A 20,600-nucleotide genomic window follows, 5' to 3' on the forward strand; every position below is an offset into this window, starting at 1 on the left:
GAGAATATTATAAAAGAAAATTTCCCAAACATCACCAAAGATTCTGACACACTGCTTTCAGAGGGATATCGGACCCCGGGTCGCCTCAACTCTAACCAAGCTTCTCCAAGACACATTGTGATGAACCTGTCCAAAGTCAAGACAAAAGAAAAGATTCTGCAAGCTGCCAGGAGTAAGCGCCAGTTGACCTACAGGGGCAAATCCATCAGAGTTACCGCAGACTTCTCTAATGAAACTTTCCAAGCAAGAAGACAATGGTCATCTACCTTTAATCTACTTAAACAGAACAATTTTCAGCCCAGAATTCTGTACCCTGCTAAGCTAAGCTTCAAAATTGACGGAGAAATCAAATCATTTACAGATATACAAACATTGAGGAAATTCGCCACAACAAGACCAGCTCTACAGGAAATACTTCAACCTGTTCTGCACACTGACCACCACAATGGATCAGCAGCAAAGTAAGAACTCAGAAATCAAAGGACAGAACCTAACCTCCACACTGATGCAAAAGACAAAACTAAGCAATGGACTCTCACAAAATAAGACGAATAGAATATTACCACACTTATCAATTATCTCAATAAATGTTAATGGCTTGAATTCCCCACTGAAGAGGCATAGATTGGCTGACTGGATTAAAAAACACAAGCCATCCATTTGCTGTCTGCAAGAAACACACCTGGCTTCAAAAGACAAATTAAAGCTCCGAGTCAAGGGTTGGAAGACAATTTTTCAGGCAAATGGAATTCAGAAGAAAAGAGGAGTTGCAATCTTATTTTCAGATACATGTGGATTTAAAGCAACTAAAGTCAAAAAAGACAAAGATGGTCACTTTATATTGGTCAAGGGAAAACTACAACAAGAAGACATTTCAATTCTAAATATTTATGCACCCAATTTAAATGCTCCCAGATTCTTGAAGCAGACCTTACTCCGTCTGAGCAATATGATATCTGATAATACCATCATAACAGGGGACTTTAACACACCTCTTACAGAGCTGGACAGATCCTCTAAACAGAAATTGAACAAAGATGTAAGAGATTTAAATGAGACCCTAGAACAACTATGCTTGATAGACGCATATAGAACACTCCACCCCAAAGATAAAGAATATACATTCTTCTCATCACCCCATGGAACATTCTCCAAAATTGATCATATCCTGGGACACAAAACAAATATCAACAGAATGAAAAGAATTGAAATTTTACCTTGTATCTTTTCAGACCATAAGGCACTAAAGGTGGAACTCAACTCTAACAAAAATGCTCAAGCCCACCCAAAGGCATGGAAATTAAACAATCTTCTGTTGAATAACAGATGGGTGAAGGAAGAAATAAAACAGGAAATCATTAACTTCCTTGAGCATAACAACAATGAAGACACAAGCTACCAAAACCTGTGGGATACTGCAAAAGCAGTTTTGAGAGGAAAATTCATCGCTTTAGATGCCTTCATTCAAAAAACAGAAAGAGAGCACATCAATAATCTCACAAGAGATCTTATGGAATTGGAAAAAGAAGAACAATCTAAGCCTAAACTCAGTAGAAGAAAAGAAATATCCAAAATCAAATCAGAGATCAATGAAATTGAAAATAAAAGAATCATTCAGAAAATTAATGAAACAAGGAGTTGGTTTTTTGAAAAAATAAATAAAATAGATAAACCATTGGCCAGACTAATGAGAAATAGAAAAGTAAAATCTCTAATAACCTCAATCAGAAACGATAAAGGGGAAATAACAACTGATCCCACAGAGATACAAGAGATCATCTCTGAATACTACCAGAAACTCTATGCCCAGAAATTTGACAATGTGAAGGAAATGGATCAATATTTGGAATCACACCCTCTCCCTAGACTTAGCCAGGATGAAATAGACCTCCTGAACAGACCAATTTCAAGCACTGAGATCAAAGAGACAATAAAAAAGCTTCCAACCAAAAAATGCCCTGGTCCAGATGTCTTCACTCCAGAATTCTATCAAACCTTCAAGGAAGAGCTTATTCCTGTACTGCAGAAATTATTCCAAAAAATTGAGGAAGAAGGAATCTTCCCCAACACATTCTATGAAGCAAACATCACCCTGATACCAAAACCAGGAAAAGACCCAAACAAAAAGGAGAATTTCAGACCAATCTCACTCATGAACATAGACGCAAAAATTCTCAACAAAATCCTAGCCAATAGATTACAGCTTATCTTAAAAAAAGTCATTCATCATGATCAAGTAGGCTTCATCCCAGGGATGCAAGGCTGGGTTAACATACGCAAGTCTATAAATGTTATCCAGCATATTAACAGAGGCAAAAATAAAGATCACATGATCCTCTCAATAGATGCAGAAAAAGCATTTGATACAATCCAGCATCCTTTTCTAATTAGAACACTGAAGAGTATAGGCATAGGTGGCACATTTCTAAAACTGATTGAAGCTATCTATGACAAACCCACAGCCAATATTTTACTGAATGGAGTAAAACTGAAAGCTTTTCCTCTTAGAACTGGAACCAGACAAGGTTGTCCGCTGTCACCTTTACTATTCAATGTAGTGCTGGAAGTTCTAGCCAATACAATTAGGCAAGACAAGGAAATAAAGGGAATCCAAATGGGAGCAGAGGAGGTCAAACTCTCCCTCTTTGCTGACGACATGATCTTATACTTAGACAACCCCAAAGACTCAACCACAAGACTCCTAGAAGTCATCAAAAAATACAGCAATGTTTCAGGATATAAAATCAATGTCCACAAGTCAGTAGCCTTTGTATACACCAATAACAGTCAAGATGAGAAGCTAATTAAGGACACAACTCCCTTCACCATAGTTTCAAAGAAAATGAAATACCTAGGAATATACCTAACGAAGGAGGTGAAGGACCTCTATAAAGAAAACTATGAAATCCTCAGAAAGGAAATAGCAGAGGATATTAACAAATGGAAGAACATACCATGCTCATGGATGGGAAGAATCAACATTGTTAAAATGTCTATACTTCCCAAAGCTATCTACCTATTCAATGCCATTCCTATCAAGGTACCTACATCGTACTTTCAAGATTTGGAAAAAATGATTCTGCGTTTTGTATGGAACTGGAAAAAAATCCCGTATAGCTAAGGCAGTTCTTAGTAACCAAAATAAAGCTGGGGGCATCAGCATACCAGATTTTAGTCTGTACTACAAAGCCATAGTGGTCAAGACAGCATGGTACTGGCACAAAAACAGAGACATAGACGCTTGGAATCGAATTGAACACCAAGAAATGAAACTAACATCTTACAACCACCTAATCTTTGATAAACCAAACAAGAACTTACCTTGGGGGAAAGACTCCCTATTCAATAAATGGTGTTGGGAGAACTGGATGTCTACATGTAAAAGACTGAAACTTGACCCACACCTTTCCCCACTCACAAAAATTGATTCAAGATGGATAAAGGACTTAAATTTAAGGCATGAAACAATAAAAATCCTCAAAGAAAGCATAGGAAAAACACTGGAAGATATTGGCCTGGGGGAAGACTTCATGAAGAAGACTGCCATGGCAATTGCAACAACAACAAAAATAAACAAATGGGACTTCACTAAACTGAAAAGCTTCTGTACAGCTAAGGACACAATAACCAAAGCAAAGAGACAACCTACACAATGGGAAAGGATATTTGCATATTTTCAATCAGACAAAAGCTTGATAACCAGGATCTATAGAGAACTCAAATTAATCCACCTGAAAAAAGCCAACAATCCCATATATCAATGGGCAAGAGACATGAATAGAACTTTCTCTAAAGATGACAGACGAATGGCTAACAAACACATGAAAAAATGTTCATCATCTCTATATATTAGAGAAATGCAAATCAAAACAACCCTGAGATATCATCTAACCCCAGTGAGAATGGCCCACATCACAAAATCTCAAAACTGCAGATGCTGGCGTGGATGTGGAGAGAAGGGAACACTTTTACACTGCTGGTGGGACTGCAAACTAGTACAACCTTTCTGGAAGGAAGTATGGAGAAACCTCAAAGCACTCAAGCTAGACTTCCCATTTGATCCTGCAATCCCATTACTGGGCACCTACCCAGAAGGAAAAAAATCCTTTTATCATAGGACACTTGTACTAGACTGTTTATTGCAGCTCAATTTACCATTGCCAAAATGTGGAAACAGCCTAAATGCCCACCAACCCAGGAATGGATTAACAAGCTGTGGTATATGTATACCATGGAATACTATTCAGCTATTAAAAAAAATGGAGACTTTACATCCTTCGTATTGACCTGGATGGAAGTGGAAGACATTATTCTTAGTAAAGCATCACAAAAATGGAGAAGCATGAATCCTATGTACTCAATCTTGATATGAGGACAATTAATGACAATTAAGTTTATGGGGGGGGAAGCAGAAAGAGGGATGGAGGGAAGAGGGTGGGGCCTTAGTGTGTGTCACACTTTATGGGGGCAAGACATGATTGCAAGAGGGACTTTACCTAACAATTGCAATCAGTGTAACTGGCTTATTGTACCCTCAATGAATCCCCAACAATAAAAAAAAAAAAAAAAAAAATTATCCCGGCATGATGGTGCATGCCTGTAGTCCCAGCTACTCAGTAGCCTGAGACAGGAGGATCCCCTGAACCCTGGAATTTGAGGTTGCAGTGACCTACACCACTTCCCCAGCTAGAGTGCAGTGGCATAGCACTCTAGCTGGGACAGTGCTACACCACTGCACTCTAGTTAGGGCAACAGAGCAAAACTCTGTCTCACAAAAGAAAAAAAAAAGATAGAATTAAAAAGTTTCTATACAACAAAGGAAATAATCAAAAGAATAAATTGGCAACCTATAGAATGGGAGAAAATATTCACAAACTATACATCCAACAAAGGACTAATAGCCAGAATCTACAAAGAACTCAAATAAATCAGCAAGAAATCAACAAACAAACCCTCAAAAAGTGGGCAAAACACAGGAACCAGAATACTTTTAAAAGAAGATGACAAATGGCCAAAATTATGAGAAATGTTTGCCATCACTAATCATCAGGGAAATACAAATTAAAACCACAGTGAATCACCTTACCTCTGTCAGAACAGCAATTGTTAGAAAGTCAGAAAAGCAATAGACGTTGGTGCAGAGCCACAGACAAGGAAAGCTTATACACTGTCGATGGGACTGTCAACTAGTACAACCTCTATAGAAACATGTATGGAGATTCCCCAAAGACATAAAAGTAGACCTTCCATTCAATCAAGCAAGGTCACTACTGAAGTCTACTGAAAGGAAAAGAAGTCATTGTATTGAAAAAAAAAAGTAACATAAAAAGAAAAAAAAAAGTAATTTTATCAAAGAAATACCTGCATTCAAATGTGTATTGCAGTACCATTCACAATTGCAAACATATGGAATCAACCTAAGTGTCCATCAATCCATGACTATATAAAGAAAATGTGGTATATACACACCAAGGATACTATGAAGCCATAGAAAAGGATAAAATAATATATTTTGCAGCAACTTGGATGGAACTGGACACCATTATGGTAAGCGAAGTATCTCAGGAACAGAAACACAGATGGCACATGTTTTTCACTAATAAGTGGGAGCTAAATGATGGGTACACATGGGTACAAAGACATGTAAAGGACATTGGGAACCAAGAAAGGGGAAGAATGGGTGGGGGCTGAGGGATAAAAACCTACCTGTGGAGAGGGAAGGGGATTGGTGGGATTACACCAGCGGTGCATCTTACAAGGGTATATGTGAAACTTGGTAAACGGTCTGTGAAGCTAGTGAATGATGCCCCATGATTATATCAATGTACACAGCTACGATTTAATAAAAAAATAAATAAATACATAAAAAAAAAAAGAAATAGCCAGAGTCACCCCAACCTTCAGCAATCAGCACCCTAATTAGTCAGCAGACATCAACACCAAGGCAGGATCCTTCACCAGCAAAAAGATTATGACTAAATGAAGGCTCAAATGATCATTAGCATTTTTAAACAATAAAGTGTTTTTAATTAAAAAAAAAAAAAAGAAAGAAAATGGCAATCACATAGCCCCAGCCTGGTTGGCACCTTCCACCATGGTACACAGAGGAGCCTTCACAGACTGCTTTGGCGAATGGGGAAGCCAGGCTGATTGGGAAAACCAGCAGGCCCGCAATGGTGGTAGTGGCTGAAAATGACAGGAAGGAAAGCTACTGTGTTGTCTATCAAAGGGCACCGGGCTAACCTTCCATCCCAGGATTCACTCATCCACCCACTAGCAACCCCTCTACCACCCCCCCATCCATTCATTCACTTATTTAGGGGCTCATCGCTCCTTCAATCCACTCACTCACTCAGCTACCCTTCTACCCTCCTGCCTATCCACTCATCTATTCATTCAACCATAATCTTACCCACTTCTCCCCATTCCTCCATCCCACCTATCCGGTCATTAATCCATCTGCCTACTTAGCCACTTGACCCACACTTAATCTTCCATGTATCCAGTGATTTTCTAATCTACCCATCTTCCCTATCCACCCACCATCCATGTGCTAAAATATCCATCTATCCATCCATCAGTTCATCCATTCATTCTTCAAAATTGTAGCGGTGCTGTAGTGGGCATTAATGATACTAATGAAGTGAACCAGACACCTCCGTGCCTCAAGGCACTCCTGGTGGTACAGAAGAGTCGGATGCCCCACAGCCTCCCCGGTGTCTCCAGCCACACTGGCCCACTTTCAGTTCCCTGTGTATGTCTTGCCCTCTTGTCTCCCTGCCTTTGCCCCTGATCTTCCCATTACCTGAAATGCCCTTGTCCTCTGGTTAACTTCTACCCATCCTTCCACACTCAGGTCAAGAGATACCTCCTTGAGGAAGCTTGCCTCAACATGCTGCATGCACTGAGTCAGATGCCTCCTGGAGTTTTTCTTACCACCCTGCGCTCATCCACATTGTTCCAAATATCCAGTGAGTTGTAACCACCTAATCCTCCCAAGCCCTGCCAACTAGACACTAGAGCCTAGAGCAAGGACCGTATCTCTACCCATTGACTCAGCAAATTCCAGTGACTTGGAATTACTGGATATCTAAGATGTGTGGAGCACTGTGCTAGGCCCTGGTGATAAGAAGGCACATAGACATGTCCTTACTCTCACGGAGCTGACATTTAGTGGAAAAGAGTGGACAAAATTCAAGTAGGTAGATAAGATATTTCAGGTAAGTAAGATGTGCTGCAAAAATAGATAAAGCAAGGTAAAAGGATGGAGATTATAAGGAGAGGGAAGCTCCCTTCACTAGAGGTCACGGAAGCCCCCTGTGGAGGCAGTGATATCTGAGCAGCGCCCTTAATGAAGTGGGGTGTGAGATATGAGAAGATCTGGAGAAAGAGAACTCCAGGCAGAGGAAGCAAAAATGGGGTGTGTGAACAACAGAGCAAACCAGGACGGCTGGAACACACTGAGCCTGGCAGAGTAGGAGAGATGCGGATGGAGAGGGAATGGGGGCAGGATCATGTGAGCCATCTTAGGCCAGGTAAAAGAGTTTAGATTTTATTCTCAGGGTGATGGGAAGCCACTGGAGGGTGGATAAGTTGAGCTGACTAGCATGATCTGATTTCAGTTTCCAGTGTGTGGCAGACAGACTCCAGGGGGAAAGGGTGGCAGCAGGGAGCCCCGTGTGGAGTATTGCTATAACCCAGGTGAGAGAATTAATTGAATGAGGGTTGCAATCAAGACTTAGGCCACCGCATCCGAAAGCTATGTGTGAGTTAGAGAAAAGCACCTGAGGCTCACAGTTTAGTAAGTACAGCATGGCCAAGACTTGAGCATCTCCTGAGCTCTTGGATGTGCATCTTTGTGTAGTGCACAACATGCCTGCCCAACCATGGTGGCCCAAGGGGGACAGATTATTAGGACTGAGTTGGGTAAGGGCATGAATGGGTGGCATTAGGGATGCCATCTCTTCTTTCCCTCAATTTCTGGCTTGTTACAGGACCAAGATAGTTGACAATCCTCGGATTTATCTCTGAGGTCTGACCCAGAAGTCCAGACTCTGTTCATAGGCTCATTCATTCATTCACTCATTCATTCCATATGTCTACAGCACTTAAATATGTGCCAGTGTATTTACCTGCCACTGCCTGCACCCCTGGCATTGGGCCACTGACCCTGCTTGGGCACAGCCCTTTGGGGGCCAGGGCCCAGGACAGGAGGAGAATTGCATTGAAGACCAATAGCAGCCAGCCTCCGAGAAGCATCACGGCTGAGACCTGCCAGAGAGAAATAAGAGGAAGGGTTTTGGCTGGGACCAGTGGATGCTGCTGCTGCTTCTTAAATGACCAGCATCTGAGTCCTCACAATGTCCCCATGAGGTCTATTCTATTATTATAACCATTTTACATATAAACAGAAGTCCATGAAATTGTCATCATTTGCCTAAGGACACACAGCAAGTTAAATGGTAGAGCCAGAATTAAGATCCAGACTGATTGGCTACCACACTATAACTTTAGTAAGTACCTGCTACATGTCAGGATCACCAGGAAAGGCACCTGGTGGGTGTTGTTACACCACCTTTGCAATGATCAGTTTTGAAGGCTATACATTCTTCCTTAGAGGTACCAAACTAGGAGTCCTTACCCATTTTCCCCATTGTTGCTCTTGGTAACATGCATCACAACAGGGACTTAGCTTTCATTTCTAAACCTAACAGTGCTTAGAGCGGTGGCGAGGTAGGTGTGCACAGGTTGTACACTGCACAACTCTAGGAGATACCTTTGGGGTTATCATAGATTTGCATACTGATTATAGCTATTTCCCAGCAGATGACAGTATAGTGTCCTGAAGAAGGGGTGCTATTTCCTATGCACAGAGGTGCTGTATGGGCAGGTGACTGCCTTGGGAATGCAGGTGGAGCCCAGAACTTGGCATTTTTGCAAAGATCTACAGGTGTTTCTTAAAGGCTGTCAGGTTTGAGAACCTGTCTCAGTTCAAAGGAGAGACTAAGGGTGAGTTCACAGATACTGGGACACCCAGGTAGCAAGGAAAGGCCCTTCACATCCCATTCACTGAGCTTCCCTCCCATGATGCGTTGGACTGTGCCCCCAGAGGACTCAGGAATCAGTGAATCCAGGTCTCACCTTCCAAGCAAAGTCAGGAATATCCTTGAGGGACCTGAAGGTCACACAGCTCTGGTTCCAGCTGTCACCTTGAGGCGAAGAGCAGTAGGTGAGGACACCAAAGGAGAAGGTGTGTGTCTGGAACCACGCAGGGGAGATGAGGCTGAGGGCTGAGATGCAGGTAAGGGACAGCCCCAGAGCTGCCCACACGCTGCTCACCATTAGGGAGTATTGTTGACCTAGGTTTCAACCAGCAAGATTAGTAATAGAGACCGCCAGGGCAAGAGGTGAAACAGGGACTGGCAGATCCCCCTGACCCCAGCCAGGAATCTGCTGCTAGGGACAGACCCTAGGACATTAGCCCCCCCTTGAGCCTGTAGTTGGGTGGGGGAGACACTTTGCCCTAACAATTTCTGGAAGTAGAATAGAATAAATGTTAGCACTTACAGACCTTTGAACAGATCTCCACCTTCTGCATGGTAAATCATCATCACTGGTCCAACAAGGCACCTCTCATGTTTCATTCATTCATTCATTCATTCTTTCTGCCCATCAAGCCTTCTCTACCCAAAAGGGCTGCTTCTACTGGGGTTGGGGGGAGCATGCCTTTTTAAAATTCACACATAATGTTGTTTCTAGCAGCCACCCTGTCCAACAGCTAATGCCTCTTAATCAATAAGACTTTTTTTTATTTTTGAGATGGAGTCTAACTCTGTTGTCCTGGGTAGAGTGCTGTGGCATCACAGCTCACAGCAACCTGAAACTCTTGGGCTTGACCAATCCTCTTGCCTCAGCCTCCCTAGGACCTGGGACCACAGGCATGTGCCACTACACCTAGCTAGTTTTGTTTTTTTTTCCTATTTTTAGTAGAGATGAGGTTTTGATCTTACTCAGGTTGGTCTCCAACTCCTAAACTCAAGCCATCCATCTGCTTTGGCCTCCCAGAGTGCTAGGATTACAGGTGTGAGCTACCACACACGGCCCAGTACCACTGTTAATTCTTTTATGTGCGTTTGGGGGTATTTTTGCAAAATTGGTGTTATATAATACATGTGCACTTCTCACGTATGTAAATGGTATGACTTCAGGTTTTACCTTTGGTTTCTACTTCTGGCATTAAGCATAATGTTTTTAGGGTTTGTGTTGTCATGAGTATACCTATTCCACCCGTCCTGGTCCGGGTTCCTACAGGCAGAGCCCAAGGACAACCTTAGGGGTTAGGATTTCATCACATAAATTTTGGGGAGGAGATAGGATTTCATCACATAAATTTTGGGGAGGATATAAATATTCAGTCCACCAATGACATGTCTGAGCTTAGAAGGCAGTTTGATAACAGCAAGCCTGTCATTGATGGCTGGAAGGGAGGCCTGGAGGGGTAAGCCTGCCCAAAGACTCCCGGGGTCAAAAGCAGCTACCTGCCAACTATGCCAAGAGCATCTACTCAGACTTCCCAGACCACTGGGTTATATACCTTGGGTTTCACTTTATCAATCTAAGCCTGGCAGCACTTTAAATGTGGCAAGAATTCTTGGTTTGGAGGCCAACCAGCCCTTTACTATTTATTTACCAGCTGTGGGACCTGGTACAAGTTCCCCATTGCCCTGGGCCTCAGTTTCTCCATATGTACAAGAAGATTATAAATCTCTGGGGGCAGAGAGTATTGGGTTGAATCACCAAGCAGAGAGATGTGGTGGAAAGAGGCAGAGAGGCCCAAATAGTCCCCTTCCCAGCTGTGTGAACTAAGAAAATGGGAATACTCACCATTTACCACGCTCTGGAAAATGGGAGTGGGAGTTGTTGTGAAAGTTCTGGGGAATAAAATGCAAGTGTGTTGCAGGGAGAGGGGCAGAGATAAGCCTGAGAAGGTAGGTCAGGGTCAAGTTGCATGGGCTTTTTACTCCGGGATTAGAAAAACATCCTGGCTGCTTGCCACCAAGTGAGATGTGCTCCCTTGAGTGAGAGAGGATGGTTTTCGTTGTTTTTTCCCCTTCTATACTCAAATCAGCCTCTCCTTTGGGCTGGTAGCATCCCGAGGGGTGTAATTCCAGCCAGGATGCTGGGGATAGCTGAATACACCTAGGCTGGTGGTTTTGCCTCTCTCAGGCTACACCAGTGGCCCTCTAGGTTTTTCTGACCTTGAAAGGAGTTTTGTTCTTTAGATAATGCTCAATGTCACCTGGGAAAATCATGCCAACAGTCCAGGTGCCCAGAAACCTAAATGAGGCATAATAACCTGAAACCACATCCGGCCAAGCTCCAATTAGCTGGAATCCACCTAAGGGAAGCTTGAAAGGAACTGAATCTTTTCTCCTCCTGCTCAGTACTTAACTTTTAGTAGCAGTCAGCAATTCCTGAGCATTCACAGGCCCCATTCTAAGCACTTTCAGTGCCTCTTGCATGTAATCCTCATGGCCACCTGATGAGTGCAGATTCTGTTATTCTCATTCCCATTTTACAGATGATAAAACTGAGGCTCAGGAAGTAAGTGGTGGAGCTGGCACTCAGGGAATCAGGCTCCAACTCTGGGCCCTAAGCCCAAAGTGGTATTAAAGTTTAATTTAAAAGCCAAATACCAATAAAAAAATAATAAAATAAAAGCCAAATACCCCAGTGGGTTCCCAGGGCTTTCCAAGGTTACGACATGGTCAGCTCTCCCACCCGCTGTGTCCAGGGGGCCTGGATGATTCCAGAAGAGTCATATTCAGCTACAGGCAGAATCTTAGGAGGAGAACTGTGACTCAGTTTAGAAGTGGCTGCTATAGGGACTTGGGCTTCCATGTTCTCAGTTTTTAAAAGACCAGATTGATCATTCATTTCTTCTACTTTGACGTGCCCAGCCCGGTGTGACTCCTTAACCCTTCACCCCTGGGAATACAGTGATGACCAGAACGTAGTCCCTGACTTCAAGGAGTTTAGAGTTTTGTGGGCAAGACGGACAAACAGGATATAACAATATGTCCATCCATCCATCTATCCAACAAATGCTTACTGAGTATCTACTGTGTTCCAGGCACTGGTTTAGGTGCTAGGGATTTGGCAGTGAGGAAAACAGACAAAGTCCCTCCTCCTGGAACTTCCCTTCTAGCAAAGGACAGAGTCGGCAAGGAGATAAACAAGTCAGAATATTATATGCTGGATGTTAATGGTGCTCTAGAGAAAAATGAAGCACGGAGGCAGAGAGTGAGTGATTGGGAAGTGGTCATGGAAAACCACAGAAAAGGTGAACTTTGAGCAGGGACCTGAGGGCGGGGTGTCAGGGAGGGAGGAATATTTCAGGCCGAAGATGGAGCAGGTACAAAGGCCCTGGTGCTTGGCATGGCAGAGGCTGGAAAAGATGAGGCCTGAGAGAGCGGGGGGCCTTGCAGGCTTTGGCTTTTCATTTCTGAGTGAGATGGAGAGTCTGTAGACAGTCTTGGGCAGTCTTGAGACCTGTCCTAAGTTTTAGAGAGAGCACTCTGCGTCAAGCACAGTGGCTCATGCCTACAACTCCAGCACTTTGAGACGCCATGGTGAGAGGATCACTTGAGACCAGGAGTTGAGAGAGCCTGGACAGCATACACAAAATAAAATCCCCCATCGCTACACAAAATACCATTTTAAAAGTTAGCCAGGCATGGTGGTGCACACCTGTAGTCCCACCTACTCAGGAGACTAGAGGATCGCTTGAGCCCAGGAGTTTGAGGCTGCAGTGAGCTATGATAACACCACTCCAGCCTGGGCGACAGAACAAGACGGGCTCCTGGGTGGGGAACAGGTAGAAGGGAAGGCTGGAGAGAAGCATTCAGAAAGCTCCTTGTCAAGTCAGGTGAGCCACAAGGGTGGATCAGACTAGGGTGCAGGAAAGGCAGGCAAGGGAAAGGGGGTCAGATTCTGAATCTATTGTGAAGGACAAAGGTCAAGTTGACCAGACGTACTGACGGGGTGGCTCCGGGCAGGAGGGAAAGCAGGGAGGCAACGCGCCTCTAGGGCTCTGGACCTGGGCACAGGGGACCGTGGAGCCACCATTATGCCAGCTGGGGAACCTGCAGGAGGAATGGGTTCACCAGGGGAGGGGGAGACTCTGAGTGTGACATGGTATGAGTCTAGCTTGAGTTGTGTGCTTTTGCTGCCTTTTGATCAGCAGGTACATCCAGGTATATGCCTGTCGTATGCAGGTATGTGCGTGTCTGGATGTATGGACAGATGTATACAGGCACAGCTCCAGACCACAGGAAAGCCCGGGTGATGCTGGGGGCAGGCGTGGAGAAAGGGCACTTGATCCAATCTGGGTCCAGGTGTTGTCCAGGCTGAGACCCACAGACGGCCAAGCTGGGCCTGGGGAGGACATTGACTTGCACCTCTCGTGTAAGCCTCCCTTACACAGCCAGTCCAATTCTGGTTCTCTTCCAGCCTTTGTCACAAGTTGGCTGTGTCTCCTTGGAACAAATTCTATGATGGCTCCGAGCCTCAGTTTCCCCATGTACAAAACTAAATCTATGTCCTAGACCCGTGGGACTTAACCTTTTGGAGGTGGTGCTTTCCTTTGAAAATACGATTTAAAACTATGTTTGCTTTCCCTATGCAGATTAGAACGCACAGTGCACACATACACACACACTATTGTAATTTCAGAGCTCATGGACCGCCCCCCCCCCAGCCCATTATGGACCTTGAACTATCCCCTGGAGCTGTTCCAGTTTCCTCTCCTCCCCCATCCTGAGCGCAGATCACTCTCCCCTCCAGACTCCCCGCACTTCAGGTCAGGACCCTCCAATGTGGACACTCCTGCTCAGGCTCCGGCGTTAGACCCAAGTCTGTGACCTCATAAAAGGTTATTTTCCCTTTGGAGGAAACATTCAGGTTGCGGAACAAAGCCGGGCGTGTGTGATAAGCTGTTCTGAGGGTGTGTGCCTGTCCTTTCCAGTTCCTTAAATCCAGCCTTTCACTCTGGGTGGGCAAAGAAGGAAAAGCCAGCCCCAAATGGGGACGGGGTGAGGAGACTGTGTTTTCCGGGCAGGAGAAGTCACACAAAGGGATTAACTGAGCTACAATTAAGCACCAGCCGGAGAAAACTTTGCCACTCTCTCCGCTACCTTTCGCCCTGGTAATTCTAGTCCAGGGAACTGCGTGCACGTATCTTTGCATTTCATTTGTTTGTTTCTTTTTTTTAGACAGAGTCTCACTATGTTGCCCTAGGTAGAGTGCTGTAGCGTCACAGCTCACAGCAACCTCCAAGTCTTGGGCTTAAGCGACTCTCCCAAGTAGCTGGGATATAGGCGCCCAGCACAACACCCGGCTATTTTTTGGTTGTAGTTGTCATTGTTGTTTGGCAGGCCCAGGCTGGGTTCGAACCCGCCAGCTCTGGTGTATGTGGCTGGCGCCCTAGCCACTGAGCCTCAGGTGCTGAGTCTACCTTTTCATTTCTTTCTTTTTTTTTTTTTAATTTATTTATTTTTATTGTTAAATCATAGCTGTGTACATCAGTACAATCAAGGGGTACAATGTGATGGTTTCATATACAATCTGAAAAATTCTCATCAAACTGTTCAACGTAGCCTTCATGGCATTTTTTTAGTTACTATAAGTAGGCATTTGTATTCTGCATTTAGTAAGTTTCACCTATACCCAGTTTCTTGAAGCTTCTCCTGCTATGGAACTCCCAGAGTCAGACACTGTATCTTAAACGTCTTTATTCCCAGCATCCATCCACATAATACTTGGCACAGACCAGGTGCTTGTCTTGTCTTTTACTGCAAGAGATGAAGTGCAGCTCAAACTGGCTCAAGGAGAAATGAAAAATTATTGGCTCACATAACTGAACATTCTCTGATATGACTGGATTCAGGCACAGCAGGATCCAGGTAAATAAGCAATATCTTCAGGATCTCTCTCTCTGCTCTGTGTTTTGCTTGGTTGGCTTTATTCTTAGGCAGATCCTTTCTAACTGTGTTGGCCATCAGTGGCTCCAGGCTGACATTCCTAGACTCAGCAACCCTAGAGAAAAGAAAGGGTTGCTCTTCTTTGCAGTTACAGCAAGTGCTGTGATTAACTCTGTCAGATGTGGATCACATGCTCAGCCATGGACCAATCATGCGTCCAAGAAAATGGGATGTTCTGATTGGCCTGACCTAGGTCCTGGGGCATAGCATTGGGGCTTGAGGTTTGGGAATTCTGGTAGCATAGGAATGCCATGAGGCTCACCTCCCTAAACCACATGGACTGAGTGTGGGGAATGGGGTCATTCCCAGGAAGAAAACTGAGGTGCTGTTAGCAGAGGAGGGGGAATGGATGCGGGGCTGGTGAGAACAATGTTCAGGAAATGGTGGTATGACTTGAGCTGGTGCTGTCAGAAGCAGGAGGCTCCAGCAAGTTACATGCAGAAAACTTGAGTGAAGCCTCAGACACAGGCTCAAGTCCCAGCTCTTCCACCTACATTCAGTGTGCCCTGGTTTGGGGCATCTCTGCCTCTCTGGGCCTCAGTTTCTCCACCTGTAAAATGAGGGCATCTGGAGTGATGACTGTCACGGTTTCCTCCCACTCATTCCATCATTCATTTATTAATTTTTCCTCCCACTTATTCCATCATTCATTTATTTTTTCTCCTTTCAATCGCTATTTGTTGTTGAAGGGATTTGGATTCAGCCTAAACCACATGTCAGTTTTGAGGTTTACTAGCTGTGTCAGGTTTACTGGTGCACCACTCAGCTGTGCCCAGCTGTGGCCTTCCTGGCCTCCCAGCAGCATTGGACACAATCCAGCCTCCCCTCCCCTCCCCTCCCCTCCCCTTGCAGGCATTCTGGATCAGTTGCTGCAGCCGCATGGCCAGCTAGGCCTGAAGTGAGGTGGCCTGCATCATGGCTCAGGCTCCCAACACCCTCAGGTGTCAACCAAGCTGACCTGCCTGGACCCTTTGAAGGAGGGAGCTTTAGAACCTCCTCTTACAGGCTCAGGTGAAGCTGTGCATGGAACTGGCTATCCCTGTGGCTTCCTGGAGGTGAAGGCAACGCAACCCAGCTGTGAGAAGCAGCTGGGCCCAACCATGACTAATGGTGAACAAGTGGTGAGAGGTATCAGCCCATGACACTTTTCATCTCTGCAATAGTCTGTTTTCCCTTCATTTCTGCAGTGGTCTGTTTCACATGGCTTATCCAGAGACACCGTGAATGGAGGAACTCCAGCAGTGTTTTGTGGAGACACTGTGGCCAGCCCACTAAGGCATGTCTTGTATTTCTCTCCTTTCTTTTCTCTCCCTTTACCCTTGCTGGGCTGGGATTACATCTCCAAGAAAGCATTAGCACATATTGCCTTAGGCTCTGTTTTCCAGGGATCAGACTGAGATACTAGCTGTGTGACCTTGAGCAACTTTCTTAACCTCTCTGAGCTTCTGATCCTTCATCTATAAAAGGGAGATAATAGTGCAGCATCTTTCACAGGTGTTGTGGTATTTAACAAGACAGCACAGGCTAAGTACTTTCATTAGTATCATTACTGAATCAGGCACTAGGTCCTATCATGTGAAAACACTTTTTTAACATTGATTGCCATGAATATTGTCAACTGGGTTTCGGGTACTATGCTAGTCTCTGCCCTCAAGGACCTAGAAAGTGAGAGAGAAGTAATTGTGAAATTATACTCAGTATAATCAGAGTTTAATGGAGGAGGGAGTGCACAAGACTAAGAGTCTGTGACACCTAATCAGTCTTGGTAGTCAGGGATGGTGTTTCAGAGGAAGAATCTAAGGTCTGAGGGACATGTAGTTGTTAACCAGATGGTGGACAGGCAGAGGGCAAAGTATTCTTTTTTTTTTTTTTTGTAGAGAGAGAGAGTCTCACTTTATGGCCCTCGGTAGAGTGCAGTGGCCTCACACAGCTCACAGCAACCTCCAACTCCTGGGCTTAAGTGATTCTCTTGCCTCAGCGTCCCGAGTGGCTGGGACTACAAGACCACAACGCCCAGCTATTTTTTGGTTGCAGTTTGGCTGGGGCCGGGTTTGAACCCGCCACCCTCGGTATATGGGGCCGGCGCCCTACCCACTGAGCCACAGGTGCCGCCCCAGGGCAAAGTATTATTAGCAGAGGGCATGGCGTGGGCAAAGGATTTGTGTTGAGGGAAAACATTTCAAATATACTGGCTCTCCCTCTCATGAACCAGGTAAATTACAGGAAAAACAAAATGGATAAATATGCACCAACAAAAATGCATAAACGGGCAGCACCTGTGGCTCAAAGGAGTAGGGCGCCAGCCCCATATGCCGGAGGTGGTGGGTTCAAACCCAGCCCCGGCCAAAAACTGCAAAAAAAAAGAAAAGAAAAAAGAAAAGAAATGCATAAACGTGGTCTCTGCCAAGGAGCGTGTGGGTTGTGGAGCTGTACAATTCAATACAGTAGCTATGGCGGCATGTGACTATTTAAATTAATGAAAATTAAACAAAATTTAAGATTTATTTCCTCAGTTCCGCTGAGCTCATTTCCAGTGCTCCATAGTCATTTGTGGGCAATGTTGGACTGTGCAGACATAGAACACCTCTATCACTGCAGAAAATTCTACTGGGCAGAGCTGCCAAAGATTCTGAGAACAGGCAGTCTAATCAGGACAGATTTCCTGGAGAAGGGGACAGAAGGGCATAGAAAAGAGGTTTGGGAAGGTCTCTGGGTGGTGGCATTGCCTTCTGTCCTCAGGAAGAGAAAATCCAGAGCTGACAGGAGGGGCGGGGGTAGTGGCTGTAGAAACAGTGTACAACCTGACACCTCTTTGATCAGGGTACAATCACTGAGAGGGAGCACACAGGAATGCAGGGGGAACCCGCTAAGGTCAAGCTGAACTAGGAAGAACCACCCTTTCTGGGGCCAGGAGGACACTGGGAGTTGTAGTTTGGCACTTCTGGACACACACACCCACCCAAAGCTGGAGAGGGATGGAAAAGCTGAAACACTGGACTGGGCTGGAGGACATCTTTTTGGGCAGGTGGTCAAGGCTGGGGACACATCTGGGTTTGGGGGCCTTGCAAGGGTGAGGAATGGGCCTTAGGGAGAGGTGGAAGGATGACTAATTCCCTTCAGTGTTTATGTTCTGAGATAGAAAGTGCCATGACAGAAAACTCAGTTGTCTGAGAAACATGGAATATTTAGTTAAGCAGAACCTTCAGCCCACTTATTCTTGTTCATGGGAATTTTCCCACCAGAGATAAGAAGTTCTCTAGCAGGTGCGTCCAACCTTGTCTTTTCTCTATTACACATTGGAACTTCTTCTCTGGCCATACAGTATATACACAAGCACTAGGGAGAGCTGATTAGCAAAAGAAAAAGGTCCGGCATACTTTGCAATACCACAGACAAGCAAAAAAAGTCCTCACGAGATCAGTGTGCGGCTCAGGGGCCACAGGTTGGACACCCCTGCTCTAAAGTTAGGGAGGAGAAGGAGCAGCAGGTTATTCATGCACCCAGCATCTATTCATCCATCACCTACTGTGTGTGGAGCTCTGCTCTAGGCACTGGAAATCAGGGGAGTGAATAAGAGACAAAAGTCTCTCCTTGAGAAGTTCTAGAGAGAAGAGCAGACAATAAATGATTTATCTTTGCTCATGTAACTAACATACATGTACCATATAAAAGCACCACTTAAGGTGGATTTGAGGGATTTTAATTTTCAATTCGTTCCTGACCTCACAGACTTCTCTTGGAAGTGGCAGTCATAGGTAAAAGCCACTGGGTTTGGTCCTATCAATTATTATGCTCAAGATATCCAGATGATAAAGGAGACCGTCCTAAAACATAAAAGACTTGATGAAGCCTCTGCCTCACCACCCCCACCATTTCTGGATTTCATCACTATGGGAGAGTCTGCTAGGGAGCCTCAGGCTGTTGATAAAATGGGGGTGGAGATCCCAACTTCAAAAAGGTTGTGGTGGAAAAGGATGTGCAACGTGAGCCGCCCTTGTGCCACACACACACACACACAAAACATACCTCAACAACTTAGGAGAAAGATGAGGCAAAAGGGCTCCTGTCAATTCTGAAGCCACACAATGTGAAGTTTTTTTTCTCTCTCTTTAGTGAAATCCAGCCGACTTACAATAAAGGCACATATGATTTTAGGGCCTCTGGTTATTCATGCTTTGCACATCTTCCTTAGGAGGACATGTCACAAATGCAATTCCATTTACTCATGCAATTGTTTTTTTCCTTTCTTTTCTTTTCTTTTTTTTTTTTTGTAGAGACAGAGTTTCACTTTATTGCCGTCAGTAGAGTGCCATGGCCACAGCTCACAGCAACCTCCAACTCCTGGGCTTAGGCGATTCTCTTGCCTCAGCCTCCCGAGCAGCTGGGACTACAGGCGCCCGCCACAACGCCCAGCTATTTTTTTGTTGTAGTTTGGCCGGGGCTGGGTTTGAACCCGCCACCCTCGGTATATGGGGCCGGCGCCCTGCTCACTGAGCCTCAGGCGCCGCCCTGTTTTTTTCAATATTTGTAAGCTTCACAAAGCCTGGATCTTGCCAGCAGCTTCACCGCTATGTCTCCAGCACCCGATGTACAGGAAGTGCTTAATAAAGATCTGTTGAATGAAATTTGTAAAGGATATCAGAACAGGCATTTTCTGTTCCAGGGGTGACCTATGATTCTGTCAACTCGTCCGCAAGTCTCTACAGCCATGACCCCACAACCCTTACCCTAGCACAACAGCAGGCGGCTTCTCACACGGTAGGCCCCTGTGCTTGCCGCCAGGGGGCGCCAACGCCTCGCGCAGACCTTGCCGCTCCCGGGCAGGCGCCCGCAGCCCCGGCGATTCGCTGGATCAGACTTTACCAAGCGCCGGGCTGCCTTAGGCTTTGCGGGGCGCAGACCTAGATGGTGCCTGCGGATACTCCGGGGACCGTAAGTGACGTTCCTAGTCGGACACACCAGGGTCGGGATTCGAGGGGCGAGAGAGCTTCCGGCTGGTGTGTCCCGGGAAGACTCCCGACCTCTGACCCGCCGGACAGTCCCCAGGCCCAGGCGCCAGGCAGTGGCTCGGGTCCTATGAGCAGTGCTCCATCCCGAGCCCCTCCGCGCAGGCGCCGCCGCCGCAGTTCCCATGGCGACGGGGGCGCGTCCCTGCCCCAGGCCCCGCCCCCAGCAGGCTGGGCTGCGCAGGGCCGCGGGCGGCGCGGGCAGGTGCCGCGGGCTGCGGGCAGGTGGCGGCGCGGCGCAGCGCGGGCCGGAAACGGCTGCAGGGTAGGTTGCTCAACGGTCGCGGGGGGTGGGGGCTGGCCAGTTGCCCCCAGTCCTGACCCACCAGGAGTCAGGGGAGGCAGCCGAGGGGAAAGGCTGCCATGTTTCTGCTCGGCCGCGGCCCCGAGAGAAAAGTTGGCAAAGTTGGCCAGGTAAGAGGCGGGGACCCGGAGGATCTCTCTGGGCTCTGGATCCGCTGGGAGGGAGGATTCTGGTTGCAAGCCAGAGAATCTGTTTCCCGAGACTTGGGAATGGATCCCGCGGGAAGATCCCGCACAGGGCATCCAATGG

General features: G+C 45.9%; 1 protein-coding gene and 1 long non-coding RNA gene across 4 annotated transcripts in view; one reads left to right on the plus strand and one right to left on the minus strand.

Moving 5' to 3' along the window:
- Window positions 1-20,292, plus strand: part of LOC128583508 (uncharacterized) — a 30,607-nt gene extending 10,315 nt beyond the window's left edge. Inside the window, exons 3-4 of one of the 3 annotated variants that reach the window (XR_008379467.1) lie at window positions 6,857-6,971; window positions 19,316-20,292. This is a non-coding gene — a long non-coding RNA (uncharacterized LOC128583508). The other 2 variants (XR_008379465.1, XR_008379466.1) reach the window with 2 other exon arrangements.
- LOC128583501 (LHFPL tetraspan subfamily member 7 protein-like) lies at window positions 6,979-9,918 on the minus strand. Its single transcript, XM_053587702.1, has 3 exons — window positions 9,572-9,918; window positions 9,142-9,359; window positions 6,979-8,271 (listed from the first exon to the last, which is right to left on the minus strand). The coding sequence occupies exons 1-3, from the start codon at window positions 9,642-9,644 to the stop codon at window positions 8,083-8,085; spliced, it is 480 nt and encodes a 159-aa protein (XP_053443677.1). The 5' UTR covers window positions 9,645-9,918; the 3' UTR covers window positions 6,979-8,082.
- Window positions 20,293-20,600: the final 308 nt, after the last annotated feature.

This window comes from Nycticebus coucang, chromosome 4 (genome assembly GCF_027406575.1).
Source record: "Nycticebus coucang isolate mNycCou1 chromosome 4, mNycCou1.pri, whole genome shotgun sequence".
Taxonomy (NCBI): domain Eukaryota; kingdom Metazoa; phylum Chordata; class Mammalia; order Primates; family Lorisidae; genus Nycticebus; species Nycticebus coucang.